The following is a 23,297-nucleotide window of genomic DNA, read 5'->3' on the forward strand; positions in this document are numbered from 1 at the left end:
TTTTGTTGCCCTAGTTGTTGCAGACTCATTGCGGTTATTATTGCCATTGTTGACGTTGCTTTGTTGTTGGATAGGACAGAGAGAAATGGAGAGAGGAGGGGAAGACAGAGAGGGGGAGAGAAAGATAGACACCTGCAGACTTGCTTCACCGCCCGTGAAGCGACTCCCCTGCAGTTGGGGAGCCGGGGGCTAGAACCGGGATCCTTACGCCGGTCCCTGCGCTTTGCGCCACGTGCGCTTAACCCACTGCGCCACCGCCCGACTCCCTTAATCTGGTTTTTTAACACTTTATTTATTGGCTAGAGACAGAGAGAAATTGAGAGGGAAAGGGAAAGAGTCCATCTTTGAATATTACAAGTTCAATGTGGTTTTTGATATGTTCTACAATTTTGTAGAGCAGAACTTTATGAAGAATCCATTCAGGAATGTCTCTTAGCATCTCCACAGAATTAGTTCTCAATAAATATCCTGAAGTTCATGCATTATGTGTATTTACACTGTCAAAGTAAAGTGTTCTTTTTTAATATTTTATTTATTTATTGGATAGAGACAGAGAGAAATTAAGAGGGGTGGGGTAGATAGAGAGGGAGAAAGACAGAGAGACACTTGCAGCCCTGATTCACTACTTATGAAGCTTCCCCCTGCAAGTGGGGACTGGGGGTTCAAACCTGGGTCCTTACCTGCTGTAATGTGTGCGTTTAGCCAGGTGCACCACTGTCTGGCCCCAGAGAGTAAAATGTTTTTATTGGGTAGGGAAGAAAGGCACATTAAATTCAGTATAGTTTTTGCTAAATGATGATTGTTTGACTTTATCTAATTAATCTCTCTGAATTTTTCCCCTCTGTAAAACAGCTAAGTTATATTTTTCTTTTTATTTATTTATTTATTCCCTTTTGTTGTCCTTGTTGTTTTATTGTTGTAGTTATTATTGTTGTTATTGATGTCATTGTTGTTGGATAGGACAGAGAGAAATGAAGAGAGGAGGGGAAGACAGAGAGGGGGAGAGAAAGATAGACACCTGCAGACCTGCTTTATCGCTTAGTGACTCCCCTGCAGGTGGGGAGCCAGTCCTTGCACTTTGCGCCATGTGCGTTTAACCCACTGCGCTACCGCCCTACTCCCTGCTAAGTTATATTTTTCATATATTTGCTTTCAGTTTAAAATAACAAAGTACCTAAAATAATCACATGTAGTGAATATCTACAGCTGATTGCAAATCTCTTTAACCCCTTTACTCCCTTGAGTTAACACTCTTTCCCTCCCTGTGATTCAAAAAAAGAAAAAGGAAAATAAGTGATCACAGCTTGGCTCTCCAGGTCTTACAAACCAGCACTGCTTGCACAAGAGTGGATTCTTATTTTTCTTCCTTGGGAGTAAGTCCAGTTTCCATGAAGAAAGCTCATGACTCAGCACCTAATACTGGAGTCCAGGGAGATGGCAGTAGAAACTTCAGCAAAGTATCAGCACTCTTAAGTACATGAGTGGCATGGCTCAGACCCAGCAAAGAGGAAAAAGAGCTGCATAGCAGGCCCAGGGAAGTAAGTCCACGGCAGAGCACGTGGCCCTGGGTTCAAGCCTTACCACTGTCTATGTGCTCAGCAATGTCTGGCATCCCTCTCACAGAGACACACAATTCAAAACAAACAAAATAAGAAGCTTCTGGCAGCCCCAAGGGATATGACAGATTTTTCTGAAAGAATTCTTTCTTTCTTTCTCCCTTTCTTCCTTTCTTTCTTTCTGCCTCCAGGGTTATTGCCGGGGCTAGGTGCCTGCACCACGAATCCACTGCTCCTGGAGACCATTTTTTCCCCTTTTGTTGCCCTTGTTGTTTTATCATTATTGTTATTATTATTGTTGTTGTTGTTGCTGTCCTTGGATAGGACAGAGAGAAATGGAGAGAGGAGGGGAAGACAGAGAGAGAGGGGGAGAGAAAGATAGACACCTGCACACCTGCTTCACCGCCTGTGAAGCGACTCCCCTGCAGGTGGGGAGCCGGGGGCTCGAACTGGGATCCTTACACTGGTCCTTGCGCTTCATGCCACATGCACTTAACTCACTGCATTACCACCCAACTCCCCGAAAGAATTCTTTTTTTTAAGATGTTATCCTACAATACTGTTGGTATTAAACAGGAATGATTTGGCCGACTGTTTCCTGTTCTGGTTCTCCTAAATATTAACTGGTGTACATAAGGTGGCAAATGAAAATAAATAAACAAAAAAATAATAGATTTTATATTCCTACTTTTTAAGTAGTAAAAAGTAGGAATATAAAATTTATTAGTTTTAGTAGGAATATATAAAGACTTGTATTTAGAAACAAGTCTTAGGTCTTTTGATTACCCCCATAAGATTTATAATCCCCCACTTCAGGAAACTAAAAAATCAGGAATGTTTAATTCTTTTTAAATGAAGGATTTATTTTTCAGAAAGAGAAGAGAAAAACAAACAAACAAAAGCAAAACATATCACTATGGCTCATGCTGTAGCCAGGGCTCAGACTTGGGGGAAACTATGCTTACCCAACAGTTAATTTTAAGACTGTATCACTAGCTAGAGCAGAAACTGAGGTTGAACTTTTCACTGGATCTGGGAATGACACACCATGGCAGAGAGACCTTGGAAAATGTAGCTCTGCCCAGCGGAGCTCAGCCCGCCTGCTGGCACAGTCTACCCCCATCATTCTTTCCAGTGGACAAGATGAGACTGGGACAGGCAGACGCTTCACATTCCAAATGTGACCTTAAATTCAAACGTGACCTTTTTTAAAAAAAATCCCAGATTCCATATATTTAAGTGACTGTAGTTTTTTCAGAGACATTCTAATGATATCCATATATTTCTCTTAGATAACATTCACTGCATGGTATGTGTTTGAAAAGACCGTTTTGGAATTACCCTGAGGAGTGATTTACTGAACCATTACAAATGGGATTTGAATTATACTGTATGCCAAAACTTCATTTCTTACCAAACTTGAATTCTGTACTTTGATCATCCACCACAAAGACTGTGTATCGTACAAACTAGATGGGACTAGATCAACACAAACTTACCAAATATCTACTATGCAGCTTGTATCCTTATAGAGAATAGCAGGATCGCAGTGAATATATAAGAGTTCTGCCCTCAGAGAACTGCTACTCCCCCCCCCCCAGGGTTATTGCTGGGGCTCAGTGCCTGCACTATGCATCCACTGCTCCTGGAGACTATTTTTCCCAGTTGTTTTTTTTTTTTTACCTTGTGCCTTTGTTGTTATTGTTGTTATTGCTGTTGTTGGATAGGACAGAGAGAAATGGAGAGAGGAGGGGAAGACAGAGAGGGGGAGAGAAAGATAAATACCTGCAAACCTGTTTCACCAATTGTGATGTGATCCCCCCCTCCTGCAGGTGGGGAGCCAGGGGCTTGAACTGGGATCCTTAAGCCAGTCCTTGTGCTTTGTGCCATGTGTGTTTAACCCGCTGCGCTACTGCCCAGCCTCCTAGATTTTTTTTTTAATGAAAATATTTAAAATGTTTTCCAAGATACATAGCTTAAATACTTAGTTAAATCCCATTAACACTGGGCATGCTTTCTATATATCAAAGTGAGAGTGACCTTTCTAGCATCGTCACCTTAATTATCTTTGGAAAAGTTCAAACTCAGATGCTACTGGATAAAATTAAAGAGCCAATATGATACTGAGTTAGCTCAGACAGACGAAATGTGAAGAGTCCTTGTCCAGCATCTAGATGTTTGGAGAGTCCAATGTTTCAATGTTTTGTATTTACAGATCCCAGATATTTGAGCTTAACCACTTAAGGTCAAAAGCCAAGTAATTAGTAGATATGATCATCATACTCTCAATGTGCTGATGAGAACATATAAGCTCCTTCATACCTGCAAAAAGTACATCTTGCATCAGTACTTCAGTAGCCAGCTGTTCTAACAAGAAAATTATTTATAAGATAAATTGCTCAATTAAACCTACAAGGAAAACTCCTGAACAAGGTCAAGTCATCTAACTTGCCACAAGTCACAGTAAAAAAAAAAAAAATGTATCAGTGCTTGGTGTTTAATGTCAAGTGTTCAAGAAAAACATTGTGAAGCTACATAGAGCCATAGAAAATTAAAAGAGGGAGTAAGGCAGTAGCGCAGTGGGTTAAGCGCACATGATGCAAAGCGCAAGGACCGGCTTAAAGATCCCGGTTCGAGCCCCCGGCTCCCCACCTGCAGGGGAGTCGCTTCACAGGCTGGGTAATCACTTCACAGGCGGTGAGGCAGGTCTGCAGGTGTCTGTCTTTCTCTCCCCCTGTCTTCCCCTCCTCTCTCCATTTCTCTCTGTCCTATCCACCAACAAGGACATCGATAACAGCAATAAAACAACAAGGGCAACAAAAGGGAAAATAAATAAATATTTTTAAAAATTAAATAATAATAAAAAAAGAAAATTAAAAGAAACCCTTCTTCTATTTTTTTAATATTTCATTTATTTATTAATGAGAAAGATAGGAGGAGAGAGAAAGAACCAGACATCACTCTGATATAAATGCTGCTGGGGACTGAACTCAGGACCTCATGCTTGAGAGTCCAGTGCATTTATCCATTGTGCCACCTTCTGGACCATAAAGAAACCTTTCTTCTAGTTCCAAGGCATTGTGTTTCGTCCAATCGTAAATGCTGCCAGAGCCATCTTGTAAACTGTAGTCCTAATCTGGGCTCATCCCTGCTTTTTACAACCACCAGTGGCTGGTCAAGGAACTTTCCTCTTATCATCCATGCCAGGTAGCCAGACCAGACTCTTCTCCATTCAGTTTCCTCTCTTATCCCCATGTCTGCCTGTCTGAGACTTGTCTGATGGCTGATCTTAGCCCTTTTCTCCTCTGTTCTTCCACATTTGGTCTCCCTCCCTTCACGCTCACATAGCTTTCCCTTCATACAGACACACACATCACATTCGAGCCTTGAGAACAACTGTCTCCTGTCCACTGGATTCCTCCTCAGTATAAAGTGCCTTGCATGCACTAAACACCTGTTACTGGTTATAGTAATTATTGACAAATCGATTCCTGTTGGTCCCTTCTAATTTTGAAAAAGGATGATACCGCCAGTATCATTCTAGAGCCTGTGTCACTTTCGATGTTATTTTCTTTCTTTTATGTGATTTTCTGTAGAAAAATCTTATCTGTAGTGCTTTCCTTCATTTAATATAAGCATTAGCTTTAGCAGGATTTCTTTTTTTTTTTTTTTTTGCCTCCAGGGTTATTGCTGGGCTCAGTGCCTGCACCATGAATCCACTGCTCCTGGAGGCCATTTTTCCCCCTTTTTTTTGCCCTTGTTGTTGTAGCCTCGTTGTGGTTATTATTGTTATTGTTGATGTCATTCGTTGTTGGATAGGACAAAGAGAAATGGAGAGAGATGGGGAAGACAGAGAGGGGGAGAGAAAGACAGACACCTGCAGACCTGCTTCACCGCCTGTGAAGTGACTTCCCTGCAGGTGGGGAGCCGGGGGCGAACCGGGATCCCAAGGCGGTCCTTGCGCATTGCGCCACCTGCGCTTAACCCACTGTGCTACCGCCCAACCCCCAGTAGGATTATTTTTTAAGATAAAGAAAGGTCCTTGGAAATGCCCAAAAATTATCAATATCTATTTCCCTTGGGGGATGAAGGGAGATAACTTTCTCTTTGATGAGTTCTTCATAGCATATGAAGAATCCATTTTGACAATACTGTTGTTTTTTAAATGATTTATAATGTATTTTAAAGTAGTAATACTTTGTATTTCATACTCCATATAGAGATGTAGATTCTTTATAAAATATGAACACTGTAAATAAAGTTAATATATACAGTAGATGAAAATAAATCTACTACATCTAAAAAAAAGTGGGAGCAGGGTGGTGGAACACCCAGTTAAGTGCACATAGTATTAAGCGCAAGGATTCACACAAGGATTGGGGATTGAGCCCCCGGCTCCCCACTTGCAGGGGGGCTGCTTCACAGGCAGTGAAGCAGATCTGCAGGTGTCTGTCTTTCTCTCCCCCTCTCTACCTCCACCTCCTTAGTCCTTAGTTCTCTCTGTCCTATCCAATAAAATGGGGGGAAAAATGGCCTCCAGGAGTAGGGGATAGTAGGCGTAGTACAGGCACCAATCCCAGTGATAACCCTGGAGACAATTTAAAAAAAAAAAAGCAAGTTAAAAGAAACTGGAAAATAAGCATCATTTATATACATGGTGAGTTGTTTGCCTTCAGTCATTTAACATTTGTTGGATTCAGCATCTGTTCACTGTGATGGTATTGAAAAGAAAGTACCCTTCCTGAGTGGCTTATCTGAATGCTCTCTTTGGTGTCTAGGCACAGTACATCTTTTTACACCAGTGCATTCTGGGTATCCTGTCAAGCAAAGGAAACAGTCAGCCCATCTGCTTTGTTAACTATTCAGCGCTTCAAAAGATGGACTCTCTGGATGCCATGGAGGGTAAGCAGATAGCAGCGTTGAACCCCTTATAGCAAAGGCATGAATTTAACTATAACCCTATGTTGAAAATGTTTTAAAAGCAAGGCTGGGCAGTGGTGTACCAGGGTTAAGCGCTCACATGACAGTGCACAAGGACCTGGGTTCAAGCCCCTGGCCCCTGCCTGCAGTGGTGAAGCAGGGCTGCAGGTGTCTCTCTTTCTTTTTCCCTATCTCCCCCTCCCTACTCAAGTCTCTATCCAATGATAAATAAATCTTTAAGTAAAAGGTTTTTTTAAGAATGAAAATGTTTGGGAGTCGGGCTGTAGCGCAGCGGGTTAAGCGGGTTAAGGCAGTGAAGCAGGTCTGCAGGTGTCTGTCTTTCTCTCCTCCTCTCTGTCTTCCCCTCCTCTCTCCATTTCTCTCTGTCCTATCCAACAACGACAACAACAATAATAACTACAACAATAAAACAACAAGGGCAACAAAAGGGAATAAATAAATTAAATATTTTTTAAAAAAGAACGAAAATGTTTTTAGAAGCTTGGCGAGTGCACCTAGCATATTTTTTTTCCATTTATCTCTGTGTGTTATGATAAAAACCTTCTTGTCTGCCCCATATTTGGGCCATGCAATATTTAACTCTTTAGAATGATGAGCTCTAATTTGTACTTAGACCATGTTATTTTATGCTCCAGGTGATGTTGAGCTGGAATGGGAAGAGACAACTATGTAAAAAAAAAAAATCCACACCAAAGATAACAACGGCAAGATAATTTTCAAATCTCAGGGATCAAAAATCACTTCCCTCGTGCTTCTGATTTGAATTGTGCAGCCACAGAGGGAACTTTACTTACCGTGCCTTACTTACTGGAGTCAATGCTTTAGGAGCAAGCAGTTCCAGGAAACAAGTGACTCCAAATAGTTTGTTGTGTACAGAATAAATACGCATTTTAAATGTCGAAGAGAAAACAACCCAGAGATTTTTTGGAAGTTCTTCTTCTTTGAGGAATGAGCCCAAGTGCAAATTTCTACAGGGCTTAATATTTCAAGATGAATTTGCCCTTAACGTATTTAAACTTAGTCTTGAACAAAAGTTGTAAATGTTTATTCAGGGAGTGTTATTTTGACCTCCGGGGTGTTGACGTTTCTTGTGGATCACTTCCAAGACTGTCATAATGATCTGTACTCCCATGTATGCCTCTGTGTTTGGGATCCTCTGTCTTATGAGTGCTGGGATTCCATCTCATGATCTCCCAACAGCTGAAGCGTCACCCCTTGACACTGCAAGGATTACTGCACAGCCTTCTGACAGTACACAGTAGCTCTTTGGGGACACATCAGGCTATTGCAATTGCATTGGGATCTTTATGTTGCAAATATATATATATATATATATATATATATATATATATATATATATATATTTGCAGTTGCACCTGAGAAGTTATAGACTACCTTTCTGTCCTGCCTACATGTGTGCCTCCTCCCCACCAAGTTGTGCCGCTACACTGTATATGTTAATGCACAGTGACAGATAGCAGTGTATGTGTGTGTCCATTAAATATATGTTTAAGCTCAGCCATTTTGAAGGTTTCTTCAGCAGAAATGCATAGCACTAATATAAATTCTCTATGTGGTAGAGTTTGTAAATTAATACGTGTTACCATGGTGCCAACAGAAACTTCGGAATACATTACACGAACTGGTCTCTTTTCTTCCCTTGAATTAATTTTTATTGTAAAAAAGGGTCCTTTTTTCCAAACAATATTTTTCTTCTTTTTTTAATTATCTTTTTTATTTTTATTTATTGGATAGAGACAGCAAGAAGTTGAAAGAGAAGGAGAGACAGAGAGGGAGAGAGACAGAGAGACACCTGTAGCCCTGCTTCACCACTCGCAAAGCTTTCCCCTTGTAGGTGGGGACTGAGGGGTTGAATCCGAGTCCCTGCAACTGTAACATGTGTGCTCAACCATGAGCACCACCACCTGGCCCCCCCTTGAATTAATTACTGAAGAGTGCAGTCAGTGGAACTAAAAACAAAGAATTAAACCAGGTTATATGAATTTAGAGTTTTTTGGTTTTTTTTTTAAGAAAATCTTTCAACCTCCATTTAGCTAGTGACCATGGACCAGGTAAGTTACAGATGATTCAATATATGATATCATCTTGTCACAATTGTTAGGAGTCACAGAATCAAACAGTATTAACATAATAATGATATTATTACATAATAATGATATTTTATTTCTGCGTAAGTACGTAGAAAATGTGAGGGCCAATTAAATTTTAAAGAAATACAACATGATTTCAGGGAGCTTGTATTTTTGATTTTGTATCAAATTTAAGAAACAATTCTTATCCCACACCTATGAACATCTAATTTTTTTTTTTTGCCCCCAGGGTTATCACTAGGGCTCGGTGCCTGCACTACGAATCCACTGCCCTGGAGGCCACTTTTTCTATTTTGTTGCCCTTGTTGTTGTTATTGTTTTGTTGTTGTTGTTGTTGAATAAGATAGAGAGAAATCAAGACAGAGGAAGACTGAGAGGGGGAGAAGCAATCCCCCCCCCCCCGCAGGTGGGGAGCCAGGGGCTTGAACTGGGATCCTTACGCCAGTCCTTGCACTTCACACCATGTGCACTTAACTCGCTGCACTACCAGTCCACCCCCAGAGTTTTTTTGAACTCAGTTATGAATACCTGACTTTCAGTTCACTCTTTCTGAAGGCAAATACACACATTTAACAGGTATTATTCTGACTTTCTGATAATAAAGCATCCGCCTGGCCCCCAAACATCTAATTTTTGACTATTAAATGGAGAAAGGAGAGTCTCTTCAACAAATGACGCTGGGGTAATTGAGTTGACACGTGCAGAAGAATGAAACTGAACCAATACATTTTACCACACATAAAAGTAAATTCCAAATGGATCAAGGACCTGGATGTTAGATCAGAAACCATCAAATACTTAGAGGAAAATATTGGCACAACTCAAGTTTTCATTCCAGTTTTATATGCATCTTCAAAGACAGAGTTCAACTGTCCTGAGACTGGGAGCCAGGCCAGTAGCACAGCGGGTTAAGTGCACATGGCACGAAGTGCAAAGACCAGCAAAACGGAGAAGATGGCCTCCAGGAGCAGTGGATTTGTAGTGCAGCCACCAAGCCCCAGCAATAACCCTGGAGGCAGAAAAAAAAGTGAGATTACATCAAATTGAAAAGCTTCTGCACAGCAAAGGAAAACAACACACAAAGAGACCCCTCACAGAAAGGGAAAAAATCTTCACATGCCATATATCAGGTAAAAGGCTAATAACCAAAATATAGAGAGAGAGCTCACCAAACTCAGCAACAAAAAAAACAAATGACCCCATCCAGAAATGGGCAGAGGGTAAGAACAGAATATATACTAAAGAAGAGATCCAAAAGGCCAATAAACATATGAAAAAACGATGGTCATTGATGGACAGAGAAATGCAGATAAAGACAACAATGAGATACCACTTTACTCCTGTGAAAATGGCATACATCAGAAAGGACAGTAACAACAAATGCTGGAGAGGGTGTGGGGTCAAAGGAACCCTCCTGCACTGCTGGTGGGAATGTCAATTGGTCCAGCCCCTGTGGAGAACAGTCTGGAGAACTCTCAGAAGACTAGAAATGGACCTGCCCTATGATCCTGCAATTCCTCTCCTGGGATATAACCTAAGGAACCCAACACACCTATCCAGAAAGATCTGTATATACCTATGTTCATAGCAACACAATTAATAGCCCAAACCTGGAAGCAACCCAGGTGTCCAACAACAGATGCAAGTTGTGGTTTATATACATCATGGAATACTATTCAGCTGTTAATGATGATGAAGTCGCCTACTTTACCTCATCTTGGATAGAGCTTGAAGAAATCATCTCAAATGAAATAAGCCAGAAAGAGAAGAATGAATATGGGATGTTCTCACAGACAGAAATAGAGAAATAAGAACAGAAGGGAAAACACAAAGCAGAAGTTGGACTGGGCTTGGTGTATTGAACCAAAGTAAAGGACTCTGGGGTGGAGGTGTAGGATTCAGGTCCTGGTGTATGATGGTGGAGGAGGACCTAGGCTGGGGATGAGAGTGTTTCGCAAACAACTGAGAAATTTTGCACATGTATCAACAACTGTATTTACTGTAAGCCATGAATACGCCCACTAAAAAATAAATGAAAAAGAAGCAATTGTTAACATAAGTAATATGTAGTGTATTATGCAAATACAATGCAGTATAAATAATTATAATTAATTCCCAATGCACCTATATACTCTAGGTAATTTTAAAAGGGAATTCATTATTTAAGAAATTAGCCTTCTTATTCATAGAACCAGTTCTCCTTCCTGGATTTTTCCCCATGATAAGAAATTGTAAACAGGCCAGGCGCACACATTACAGTGTGCGAAGTCCTGGGTTCAAGCCCCTGGTCCCCACTTGCAGGCAGGATGTTTCATGGGTGGTGAAGCAGGGCTACAGGTATCTCTCTAGCTATCTCCCCTTCCCTCTTGATTTCTGGCTATCTCTATCCAATAAATACATAAATAAATATAATAAAAATAAAAAACAGTATTGTTAAAAAAGAAATTGTAAACAAATATAATTCACTATTCTAACCAACAACTTTACTTTATAGAGAACATCAGTTATGAGACCTCTGAATGATTTCAGAAGTTAGTTCAGTTTGCTACATATGTGCAGCAAACCACTACTGATGAATGTGGGTTATTTTACTAGGATTAGAAGCTGTGGAAAGGCCAGTGAGGCTGTTTTGTAATGCATTCAATGATAAGAAAACAGCTCAAAGGAGGCTGGGCGCTAGCACACCTGGTTAAGCACACAGTACTGTGCAGAAGGACTCCTGCAAAGACCTGAGTTTGAGCCCCCGCTCACTTCTGCAGGGGGAAGTTTTAGGAGTGGTGAAGCAGGGGGCCAGCTGGTAGTGCAGCAGGTTAAGCGCACATGGCACGAAACATAAGGACTGGCATAAAGATCCTGGTTTGAGCCCCCAGCTCCAGCAATGAAGCAAGTCTGCAGGTGTCTATCTTTCTCTCCCCCTCCTCTCTCGATTTCTCTCTGTCCTATCCAACAACAACAATAACAACAAGGGCAACAAAAATGGGGGAAAAATGGCCTCCAGGAGCAGTGGATTCATAGTACAGGCACCGAGCCCCAGTACTAAGCCTGGAGGAAAAACAAAAGTGTGAAGCAGGTCTGCAGGTGTCTGTCTCTTTCTCTATCTTCTCCTCCCCTCTCAATTTCGCTATGTCCTACCCAATAAGATCAATATTTTATTATCTCAGTCATCAGGCCAATCCATTTTCTGTAATATCTACATGTTGTTGTAGATATGCCAGTTTCAGATTTGCCGTGTGTATGTGTGTGTGTGTGTGTGTGTGTGTGTGTGTGTGTGTGTGTGTGTGTGTGTAAATCCCTTGGGGTTATGTTAGAAATGCATACTCTGCTTCAGGTTTGGGGTTAAGACACAGGATGCTTGATTTCTTTTTTATTTTTTTTATATTTATTTATGTTCCCTTTTGTTGCCCTTGTTTTTTTGTTGTTGTTGTGTTATTGATGTCATTGTTGTTGGATAGGACAGAAATGGAGAGAGGAGGGGAAGACAGAGGGGAGAGAGAAAGACACCTGCAGACCTGCAGACCTGCTTCACCAACTGTGAAGCGAGTCCCCTGCAGGTGGGGCCCCGGGCCTTGAACCGGGATCCTTACTCCGGTCCTTGCGCTTCGTGCCACGTGCGCTACGGCCCGTCTCCCTGGATGCTTCATTTCTAACAAGAAGTCAGCTCAATTCCAACATTTGACTTCAGACCACACTGACTACCAATCTTTTAAAAGACTCATCAGAATACAGAAAACCTCATTCCAAATGGAGTTGTTTGAAGTATATTACATTTAAAAAAAGGCATGTTGCTTTATTATCAGAAAGTCAGAATAATACCTGTTAAATGTGTGTATTTCCTTTCACAAAGAGTGAATTGAAAGTCAGGTATTCATAACTAAGTTTAAAAAAAATTCTAGGGGTCGGGCGGTAGCGCAGCGAGTTTAGTGCACATGGCCCGAAACCCAAGGACCGTGTAAGGATCCCGGTTCGTGCCCCCGGCTCCTCACCTGGGGGGGGGAGCAGGGGAACAGGGGGGGCACACAAGTGGTGAAGCAAGTCTGCAGGTGTCTGTCTTTCTCTCCCCCTCTGTCTTCCCCCTCCTCCATTTCTCTCTGTCCTACCCAACAACAACTACATCAATAACAACAATAATAGTAACAATGATTAAACAACAAGGGCAACAAAAAAGGGGGGAAATAGCCTCCAGGAGCAGTGGGTTCATGGTGCAAAGCACTGAGCCCCAGCAATAACCCTGGAGGCAAAAAAAAAAATTCTATCAGCGGGCTGTAGGCCACTACTAGGTCCAAATTAAGAGAATGAGGACCATCTGTAACATTGTTAGATCAGATCTGTTGAAGCACATGGGCAACATGTGTTTCATCTCAGCCAAGTGAAACTGGAGCCTCTTAGAATGTTTTGCCAGAGACAGGAGCAGCTGTGGTTCTCTCCTCTACGAGCTACATTCAAACACCCCCTTTCTCCTCTTTTGGTTTATAGGTGTAAGTCATTTGCCAACAGATTTAAGCCTTCCTCTCTTCGTAAAGGAGGTAGTGGGTGTCAGGTGGTAACGCATCGGGTTAAGTGCACGTGGTGCAAAGACAGTGTAAGGATCCCGGTTCGAGCCCAGCTCCCTACCTGCAAGGAAGTTGCTTCACAAGCAGTGAGGCAGGTCTGCAGGTGTCTGTTTTTCTCTCCCCCTTTGTATCTTCCCCTCCCCTCTCCATTTCTCTCTGTCCTATCCAACAATGAAGACAGACAATAATAACTACAACAATAAAACAACAAGGGCAACAAAAAGGGAATAAATAAATAATATTTTTTTAAAAAGGAGGTAGGGACTTGCTCTAAACATCAGTTAGCAAACACTAGACTTGACAGATAAATTGAAGTTCAGCTTAGGAGTCTACACACCCACAACACGGTTGTGATAAAGCAGTGTGGGACAGCTTGTAGAAAATCTCTCATGAATTGAGCTTATGGTCTAGAAGACTTGATATTAAAGGGAAAACTATAAAGAAAACAAAGTGAGGGGCCAGGTGTTGCCACACCTGGTGAAGCACTCACATTACAGTGCACAAGGACCATGGTTCAAGACCCTGGCCCCCACCTGCAGAGGGAAAGCTTTACTAGTGGTGAAGCAGGGCTGCAGGTGTCCCTCTCTCTCTATCTCTATCTCTTCTTCCCCTCAATTTCTGTCTTACCCAATAAATAAATGAAATAAAAATTTAAAAAAAGAAAAAAGTTTACAAAGCCTAGTCTGGACAAAACAGTTGTCTTCTTATGAAAAATAATCTGTCTTAGTAAATTGCTTTATAAAGATACATAAAGTGAAATCAAAATTACCAACCCAGGACAATGTTCTAAGGAGTAGATTAAACCACACATTACAAAACCACTTTTGTGGTCTGGGGAAACAACATAATGGTTATGGAAAAGACCTGTATGCCTGAAGCGCTGAGGTCCCAGGTTCAATCCCTAGCACCAGCATCAGCCAGAATTGAGCAGTACGCTGGTCTCTTTCTCTCATTAAAATAAAATAATTAAAATATTTTTTAAAAGAAGAGAAAATATTTATACTTTTAACTCTACATACTTAGGGTAATCTGTACCTTCCTCAGTATGTAATGTTCATCAGGAAAATAATACATCCCACTTGAGGATTGCATTGGTCTTGTGGTATTAATGCCACATTTGCACAGCTGTTTCTTTTTTCTTTTTTGCCTCCAAGGTTATAACTGGAGCTCAGTGCCGGCATTACAAATCTACCAATCCTGGAGGACATTTTTTCCATTTTATTGGATAGGACAGAGAGAAGTTGAGAGAGGAGATAGAGATGGAGAGAGAAAGACACCTGCAGACCTGCTTCACCACTTATGAAGTGACTTCCTGGCAGGTGGGGAGCCAGGGGGTCAAACTAGAATCCTTGCAAATACTATGTGAGCTTAACCAGGTGCAAACACTGCCCGGCCCTCAGCACAACTATTTCCCACTTCTGTTAAATGAAATCACAGATACTTGCTTTCATGAATGACCAAGAGCATTCTCAAAGATTTTTTTTTCCAAATAAGATGAATAGACATGTCCAAAAAATAACATCAAATAAGAATTGGAAAACAAGGGGTAGGGCGGTAGCACAGTGGTTAAGCGCACATGGTGCGAAGCACAAGGGCCAGCAGAAGGATCCCGGTTCGAGCCCCAGGCTCCCCACCTGCAGGGGAGTTACTTCACGATCAATGAAGCAGGTCTGCAGGTGTCTATCTTTCTCTCCCCTCTCTGTCTTCCCCTCCTCTCTCCATTTCTCTCTGTCCTGTCCAATAACAACAGCAATAACAACAAGTGCAACAACAACAAGACTACTTTTATCTAAAAAATATACTTCTGCAAACATCTAAATCAGCTATAGCTTTAGGCCAGACAGGTCAAGACCTTTTGACCATGTAAGTATTTAATTTACAAAGAGGTTCAGATACCACTAAAAGGGTTCAAAGCATAGTGAAGTCAAGTATATTAATATAAATACTAAACCCCCCCAACTAACCTGGTTATAATAATTAATCACTGATATTTTAACTCTTTCTAAGACTATAAGAAACACCTTGAATTCTCTTTAAGACCTGCATTTCTCCTAGTCCTGGTACCTCTAGGACATGCCCATACTTTTTGAAATTCCTTCTCTATGATTCCTTACTGTCATACCAACTTTGTTGACTTCAACCAAATCGCTACTGGTGCTGCCACCCCACATCATGCTGCTATTGAAATCCTACTGTGGACTGTAACCAGAGAAACCAGCCTGAGAAGTCAACCTCACAACTCTTCAAATCTGGTGAGACCTTTCTGAACACATGGGACTCCTTACATCCACATTAGATGGCATGTCATTTAACTAAGTAACAGACACCAGATTAGGCTAGGGTTTAGGGTACTGGGTATACACATATCCATAAATAATGGGCAATCATATAACTCAAAGTCAAAGTGCTCAATAATGGTTGAAGTGCCTAAAGAAGGCATCATAAATTCTGTAACTGATTGGACTTAGACCAAATTAGCAGGACAGCCTAGCATAAAGGCCCAAAGAAGGCAGATCCCCAAAACTTAACTCTGGTTGGGCTCAACAAATGATACTCAATGCCTAAAAAACTGAGAGAAAATCTAAGATAATCAGATAAAGAGAGGAGTACAAAAGTTGGATAAGAGCAAGAGACTGGCCGACTTAATAATGGCCTATTTGGTCAATATCTCATCACCTCATCATCTGGGGCCCTAGTTACGGAATCCTTGGATTCCCAAACACATATGATGGGCCTAGACCTGTAAAGGGTCCCTCTCTCTCCACTACCACTGGTCGCTTCCATAAGGAAGAGCATCTTGTGGGCCCTCCCAGGAACTTGGCTTTACCATAAAGCAATGACGGTAGGGATAGCCCTAGTCTCTGAAGGGAGGCTGGGGGTATCCTATCCTGCCACTTGAAAAACACTGGCCCTGAAATGAGTGCAGTCTGCAATGTTCCTCAGATGTGACCATGAGCTATGAGCTCAGACCAGTAACGACTTAGAGGTTACACAGGTTCTGGCACTAAATATATATATATTGGCCCTGGAGCAGGTGGATGGAGGTAAATAGTTAATTTTAGTCACAGAATTTCTTTTTTTTTTAAGATTTTATCTATTTTATTAATAAGAAAGATAAGAGGAGAGAGAGAGAAAGAGCCAGACATCACTCTGGTACATGTGCTGCCAGGGATTGAACTCAGGACCTCATGCTTGAGAGTCTAGTTCCTTAACCACTGTGCCACCTTCCGGGCCACTAGTCACAGAATTTCCTTTATAAGAATGAGAGCTACTCCCTGCCCTAATTCAACTTTCTAGCCCTTTTTTCTACTCTGACACCATTCTCTCAGGCAATATTCTTATCCAAACTCAGGCTAGCTACCAAACTACCATAGTTGTATGCCCCCAGGAGCATGTCTAAAATGGTTGTTCTAGCTTTCTTTTACCCTAAAATCCCTAATCTCATCTGCTCTAATCCTACTTTTTGGTTCCTGTTCATTAACCATCTTGTCTCAATTTAGGTCATGCCACCTTCCAGACACCAAGTTACAGATTCTACCATGACTCCTTCCCAACTTGTCTGGGCAGATGACCTCACCAATGTGTCCTGGACCCTCGCATCTCCATGCTAGCCAGGCTTCCCTAGATTGAAGACCCCACCAATGTGTCCTGGAGCTCACCTTCCCCAGAGACACACCCTGCTAGGGAAAGAGAGAGGCAGACTGGGAGCATGGACCGACCAGTCAACGCCCATGTTCAGCAGGGAAGCAACTACAGAAGCCAGACCTTCCACCTTCTGCACCCCAATGACCCTGGGTCCATACTCCCAGAGGGATAAAGAATAGGAAAGCTATCAGGGGAGGGGATGGGATATGGAGTTCTGGTGATGGGAATCATGTGGAGTTGTACCCCTCTTATCCTATGGTTTTGTCAGTGTTTCCTTTTTATAAATTTTTTTTTTTAAAAAGAACTTCTTTTCAGTTCTTGGAAGTCCGTAGTACTGTCTGCTTTGTGTCACAGAGCCTCGTTTTGAAAATGAAAATCTAATTTCAGCTAGCAGTATTATCATTGTATGTAGTAGTATGTCTAAACTTAACTAATTGAACTTAGAAAATACCTGTGAACTCTGATTATTCACAGTTTAAGAACAATAGCTTATTATGTGTGTTATTTTCTGTTTGTTTCGTTTTGTTTTTCTTACCAGAGCACTGCTAAGCTCTAGTTCACAGTGGTGCTTGGGATTGAACCTGGGATCTGGTGCCTCAGGCATGAATGTCTTTTTTCATAATCATAGCCCTGCTAGGTCTAACATAGGCCACTTTTATGTAAAGTCTTCACATAGAATCAGTGTTAGTGCTAACCTTTGAGTTCCGGTTTCCAGTCCAATATTCCTTTTGCTATTTGCTGACATTAACTTGTTCCAAATCAAATTGCACTGTTTATTGTTGTGTTTTTCATTTCCCTGCTACTTCCCAAATTACTTCTTGCTCTCAGCTCTAATCATTTCACTCCTCTATTCGGAAGTCCTTCCTTGTCTACAGAATTAACTTCATAAAGCATGTCTTTCCTATACTATTGCCCTTTCCCCCAACATAAGCCAAACAAGAATACTTTTCTGCCTACGAAACATACCCTGTGCATTCAGTACCATGCACGGAGTCTTCCTTTTCCTCAATACTTTTTACCCCCTGGCTTTCCCCACTAATTAGGTTCTCCACTGGTTGTAAACAAGAACTAAGTTTGTCACCATTTGAACCACATAACCTGGAGCATACTTCCTTCTACTACAGATAAATTCAGACCTATATGTTCAATTGAAAGTGCACTTTAACAGTTTTATACTAGCAGGCAACTTATTTAAACAGTAGTTGGTCCACAGTCCGTTACCCTGTATCATACTTTAACGTGCCATCTCGCAATTCACTGCAGTTTGTACTGTACCAAGTCCCAGAAATAACCCTGAAGGGGAAAAATAATTAATTAAATTTTAAAAAATGTAAATGTCTATTTAAATTGCATCATATTTACTCTTTAGGAGACAGGCTGTGCTCAAGACTTTTTTTGTTTTTTTTGCTTCCAAGGTTATTGCTGGGGCTCAGTGCCTGCACTAGGAATCCACTGCTCCTGGAGGCCATTTTTTTTCCACTTTGTTGACCTTGTTATTGTTACTGTTGCTGTTGTTGGACAGGACAGAAAGAGAAATGGAGAGAGGAGGGGAAGAGAAGAGAGAGGGAGAGAAAGATAGACATCTGCAGACCTGCTTCACCACCTGTGAAGCAACCTCCCTGCAGGTGGGGAGCCAGGGACTCGAACTGCCAGTCCTTGTGCTTTGTGCCAATTGTGCTTAACCCAGTGTGCTACTGCCTGACCCCCTGTGCTCAATATTTTTAAATGACCTCCTCAAAACGACTTAGAATAAAAAGGGCATGGTGGTTCCAGAAAAAAAAAAAAAACTTGGAAAAAGATGTCTGGAGGCAGAGGCAGGCGCTAACTATGCCAAGGTAGCTCTAGGGCCAGTGTGTGCATGTGTGTAGGCAGACTCAGGTCCAGGAGGTCAGCAATGAGCAACAGGTGAGGAGCCATGCTAGCAGGACACAGAGGGTAGACCAGAAAGACACAGCATGTAAACAGGCAGGTGGAGCAAGACGGAGTCCCCAGCAGCTGGCATTTGGCAGAGGCAAGAAAATTCAGAGACAGGGAGGTAGGTCAGCTGGAAAAACCTACCCTACGTGCCAGTGAGTTTCAGGTGCAGCTCCTTCTCTCAGGGACAGACCGGAAGTAAAGTCCAGGCAGTGTTAACTGGCCCCATGTTTTTGAGGGATGATGGGTGATCACCGTAGAAAGACAGACGGACAGATGGAGGTATCTTCATCTCTATGTGGCTCTTCAGTGAATGAGAGGACCTCTGAATTAATACTTGCTTAGGGTACAGGATAGATTTAAACACAAAATGACCAAAATCAAGTATCATACACATATTACTATTAACATAGCAAAAGTACTAGTAATAAAAACAAGACTAACATGTCAAAATTACTATTATTTGATACAAAAAGATGCTCTGTATTGAACTAGACCGAACAGCTTTATTATTAAATGTGGCAACTGTCTGTAATAAATTGTGCTTCTGATCAACAATGGTGGGGAATGTTCCATCCTCCGAAGGGAGGCTGGACAACATACTCTATGCTCCACCTGAGGAAGATGGGTCCTGATATTGGGGCAGCTTGGAATGTTCCCACTCATGACCACAGAATGTGAGCTCAGATCTACAGGGATGCAGAGATCACATAGGCTCCTAAGCTGAATATGGGCCCCAGATCACATCAAATCAATGGGGTTTACAGTCAACAATATTTATACACCTTTCCCATATTTAGGAGCTACTCTCTTCCCTGATCCAGCTTTTTGGTCCTTTTTCCAGCCATGACATCATCTCCCCAGACAAAAACTTGGATCCACCTATATATCAGGCTCCAGGCTCAGGGGGGAAATAAAGAAAGAAAAAAAAATAGTATAATCATGGCCCCTTTGGAATGTAACTAAAATAGGCCTACTAGCTATCTACAAAATGGAGACACCCTCCTCAACTCTTCATCTGCACTATTCCAGCCTTTAGGTTCATAATTAGTCAACTATTTGGGGGGTTTTATATGTTAACTCTTCCTTCATCCACCAGGTTCCAGATACTACCATGATGCCAGCCAGACTTCCCTGGGCAGACATCCCCACCAAAGTGTCCTGAATCCCTGCTTCCCCAGAGCTCCACCCTACTATGGAAAGAGAGAGACAGGCTGGGAGTATGGATCCACCTGTCAATGCCCATGTTCAGCGGGGAAGCAACTACAGAGGCCAGACCTTCCACCTTCTGCATCCCACAATGACCTTGGGTCCATACTCCCAGAGGGATAAAGAATAGGAAAGCTATCAGGGAGGGGATGGGATATGAAGAGCTGGTGGTGGGAATTATGTGGAGCTGTACCCCTCTCATCTTATGGTTTTGTTAATGTCGCCTTTTTTAAATAAATTTTAAAAATTTAAAAAAAAAAGAAAAGAAAGGTTAACATCTTCAAAAAAAAAAAACATGTACTTTACAGGAGAAGAGAAGGCAAACTATGTTTAAACCCTTGATCCATGTTTGAAGATCTGGGGCCACCAGGGGAGGATGTAGAGAAGAGACCTTATGTCCTAACCTGGAAAGAAAGGGCAATTTGCTGGTGGATAAGCTGTGTTGTCCATTTAACGTAATTTCTTTTTCTTTCTTTTTTTTATATTTTTATTTCTGTCTCCAGGGTTATTGCTGGGTCTTGGTGCTGGCACTAGGAATCCACTTCTCTTGGCAGCCATGTTTTTCCATTTTATTGGACAGGACAGACAGTAATTGACAGAGATGGAGGAGATAGGGAGAGAGGAGAAAATGAGAGAATGAGAGAGGGAGGGAGGGAGGGGAGGGAGGGAGAGAGAGAGGGAGAGAGAGACCTGCAGACGTGCTTCATGGCTTGTAAAGCTTCTTCCCTGCAGGTGGAGAGCTGGGGGCTCAAATCTGGATCCTTGAGCAGGTCTTTGTACTTAGTACTATGTGTGTCACTGCCTGAACTCCTCCCCATTTAAAATAATTTCAAAGTATGCTTTGTACAGGACCCATGTTCATGACCACATTGAAAGAAGCTTCAGTGCTGCTGTGATCTCTTTCATTCTCCCCTCTGTTGTCTCTTACTGAATGCATATGCATATCCAGACTAAGACACACCTGGTTGTGGCCTCACAGTACAGTGTGCAAGTACCCGGGTTCAAGCCCCTGGTCCCCACCTGCATGGGGGAAGCTTCAAAAGTAATGAAGCAGGGCTGTCTGTCTCTATCTCTCTCTCCTCCCCCTCTCAATTTCCCTCTGTCTCTTATCCAATAATAAATATATCAATAAGCATATATATAAAAACTGAAGCAGAAATATACATGTACATAATTATTTCTGCTTCAGTTTCCATAGCATTGTGATTTTTTTTTTTTAGAATGGATTTTGACAAAGGCCAACTCTGAACTCAAAGTAACTCAACTTCTCCCTGGCCCCCATCTTCCATCCCTGCTTCCCTCCCTCTCTCCCTGTTTCCTCTCTGCCTCTCCTCCTCTTTCAGGTCTCCATGATCTGCTTTCCCCAGGGTGGACTATTAAGAGCTCCAGAGTCTCAAAAAAGGCTGTGTGCCCACTTCAGAAGGCAGAGCTCAGTCACTGCAGAATCCGGAAATCTCACACTAATCTTGTAAGGTCTTAGAAGATCATGCTTCCATCTTTCCTGGGGCTGAGGTTACTGCTCAGATAATGTATTTATAAAACTTTTTATGTAGCATGCCCCTGCCAAAAATAGCATTATAGTATCATCGTATGACCAAAAGCTGATTTTAATCATCACTTTAATCTTCAAAAAGATAATCATCCACAGAGAACACTGGGATTTTCTTCAAAGTCAGGGAAAAAATAAGCTTTTTGGTGAGTTGAAATGGATAAGATTAAAGAAAAAACAATCTGTTATGAAAGTTTTAGAAAGCTATATATAATACCAGACCTTCAAAGAAGCGAAGAATAAGGTTGGAAACACAAGACAGCAAGCTATCTTAGAATCCTATATAGAACAATAAAGAATTAATATCTTGAAATTAGCTTTTTGAAAATGTAGTAGGCATTCTCAGTAGTGTTAGGTCATAACATAACCTAAAATCTAAAAGGTTAAAGCACATTAATGGATCCAAATAAAATGGCAAAATAAGAGAACAGTAAAAATACTGCTCATTAATTACAAAAGCCAGACCTCCCACCTTTTGCACCCCATAAAGAATTTTGGCCCATACTCCAGAGGGATAAAGAATAGGGAAGCTTCCAGGCAGTAGCGCAGCAGTTAAGCACACATAGCGCAAAGAGCAAGGATTGGTGTAAGGATCCGGGTTCAAGCCCCTGCTCCCCACCTGAGGGGGGGTCACTTCACAAGTGGTGAAGCAGATCTGCAGGTATCGGTCTTTCTCCCTCTCTGTCTTCCCCTCCTCTCTTGATTTCTATCTGTCCTAGCCAACAACAATGACAGCAGTGGCAACAAGAATAACAACAACAAGAACAACAAGGGCAACAAAATGGGAAAAAAATGGCCTCCAGGCACCAAGCCCCAGTTATAACCCTGGAGGCAAAAAAAATAGATATGTTAGGGGAGGCTTCCAATGGAGGGGATAGGACATGGAACTCTGGTAGTGGGAATTGTGTGGACTTCTACCCTTCTTATCCCACAATCTTGTCAATCATTATTACATCACTAATGAAAAATATATTACTCCCCAGCTCAAGTCCCTGGCTCCCCACCTGGAGGGGGTGAAGCAGGTCTACAGGTGTCTTATCTTTCTCTCCCCCCTCTGTCTTCCCCTCCTCTCTCCATTTCTCTCTGTCCTATCTAACCATAACATCAATAACAACAATAATAACTACAACAACAATGAAAAACAAGGGCAACAAAAGGGAAAATAAATATAAAAAATTAAAATTAAAAAATATATATATTACTCATTGCACATATTATTTTTTTTAAGTCTAGAAGCCCCTCATCCACCCCCATGCAAACTGCTGCCTTTTAGCAAACATCAAATAACAAGATTTCCAGGAATGGCACAGCAGACTGGTAAAGTGCACAGCAGCCCTTGATGGCCGCATTCTTTTCTCTGTGATGTGATGTTTACAACTGATCCAAAGACTAGCAAGATCCCAACAGGAATCACAGAATCACAGCCCTGCACTCCAACTGTATTTTATCACAAAACTAATGTACACACCCACCACCAGTCCTGATATAGTTCATTTGATGCCCTCTAGATGCCAGAGTTCTGCGATCATGAATAAAATTTAACAGAAATGGTATTATATTTTGTTTTGTTTTGTTTTAAAAAAAGGGGGGGTTCATCACTATTTTCTGAAGTCTATGTGGGCTCCCTGCCATGTCTGCAAACTGAGTTCATTCGTGCCCATGTACACAGATGCCGCACTAGTGTGAGGGTGCCTTTTCCCGGGCGCATACTCTCTGGGTTGGAGAGAACTCGACCACAGCCAGCCTGGGCTGCAACTCACTCAGCGACATAGGAGAGATGACTCATGAACTCGTGGCGGCTTAGCAATGCAATACTCTTTAT

General features: G+C 41.8%; 1 protein-coding gene and 1 long non-coding RNA gene across 4 annotated transcripts in view; one reads left to right on the forward strand and one right to left on the reverse strand.

Annotated features, from left to right (window-relative positions):
- PTPRQ (protein tyrosine phosphatase receptor type Q) overlaps nt 1–7,821 on the forward strand; it is a 257,933-nt gene extending 250,112 nt beyond the window's left edge. For both annotated transcript variants that reach the window (XM_060191363.1, XM_060191364.1), the window contains exons 44-45: nt 6,335–6,458; nt 7,133–7,821. In XM_060191363.1, the coding sequence (XP_060047346.1) occupies nt 6,335–6,458; nt 7,133–7,170 (162 nt within the window). In that variant the 3' untranslated portion in view covers nt 7,171–7,821. The remainder of the gene's footprint in view (nt 1–6,334; nt 6,459–7,132) is intronic.
- LOC132538615 (uncharacterized) overlaps nt 1–23,297 on the reverse strand; it is a 720,469-nt gene that overhangs the window by 669,968 nt on the left and 27,204 nt on the right. For both annotated transcript variants that reach the window (XR_009549958.1, XR_009549957.1), the window contains exon 3: nt 9,324–9,617. This is a non-coding gene — a long non-coding RNA (uncharacterized LOC132538615). The remainder of the gene's footprint in view (nt 1–9,323; nt 9,618–23,297) is intronic.

The sequence above is a fragment of the Erinaceus europaeus genome, chromosome 5, assembly GCF_950295315.1.
Source record: "Erinaceus europaeus chromosome 5, mEriEur2.1, whole genome shotgun sequence".
NCBI classification, from domain to species: domain Eukaryota; kingdom Metazoa; phylum Chordata; class Mammalia; order Eulipotyphla; family Erinaceidae; genus Erinaceus; species Erinaceus europaeus.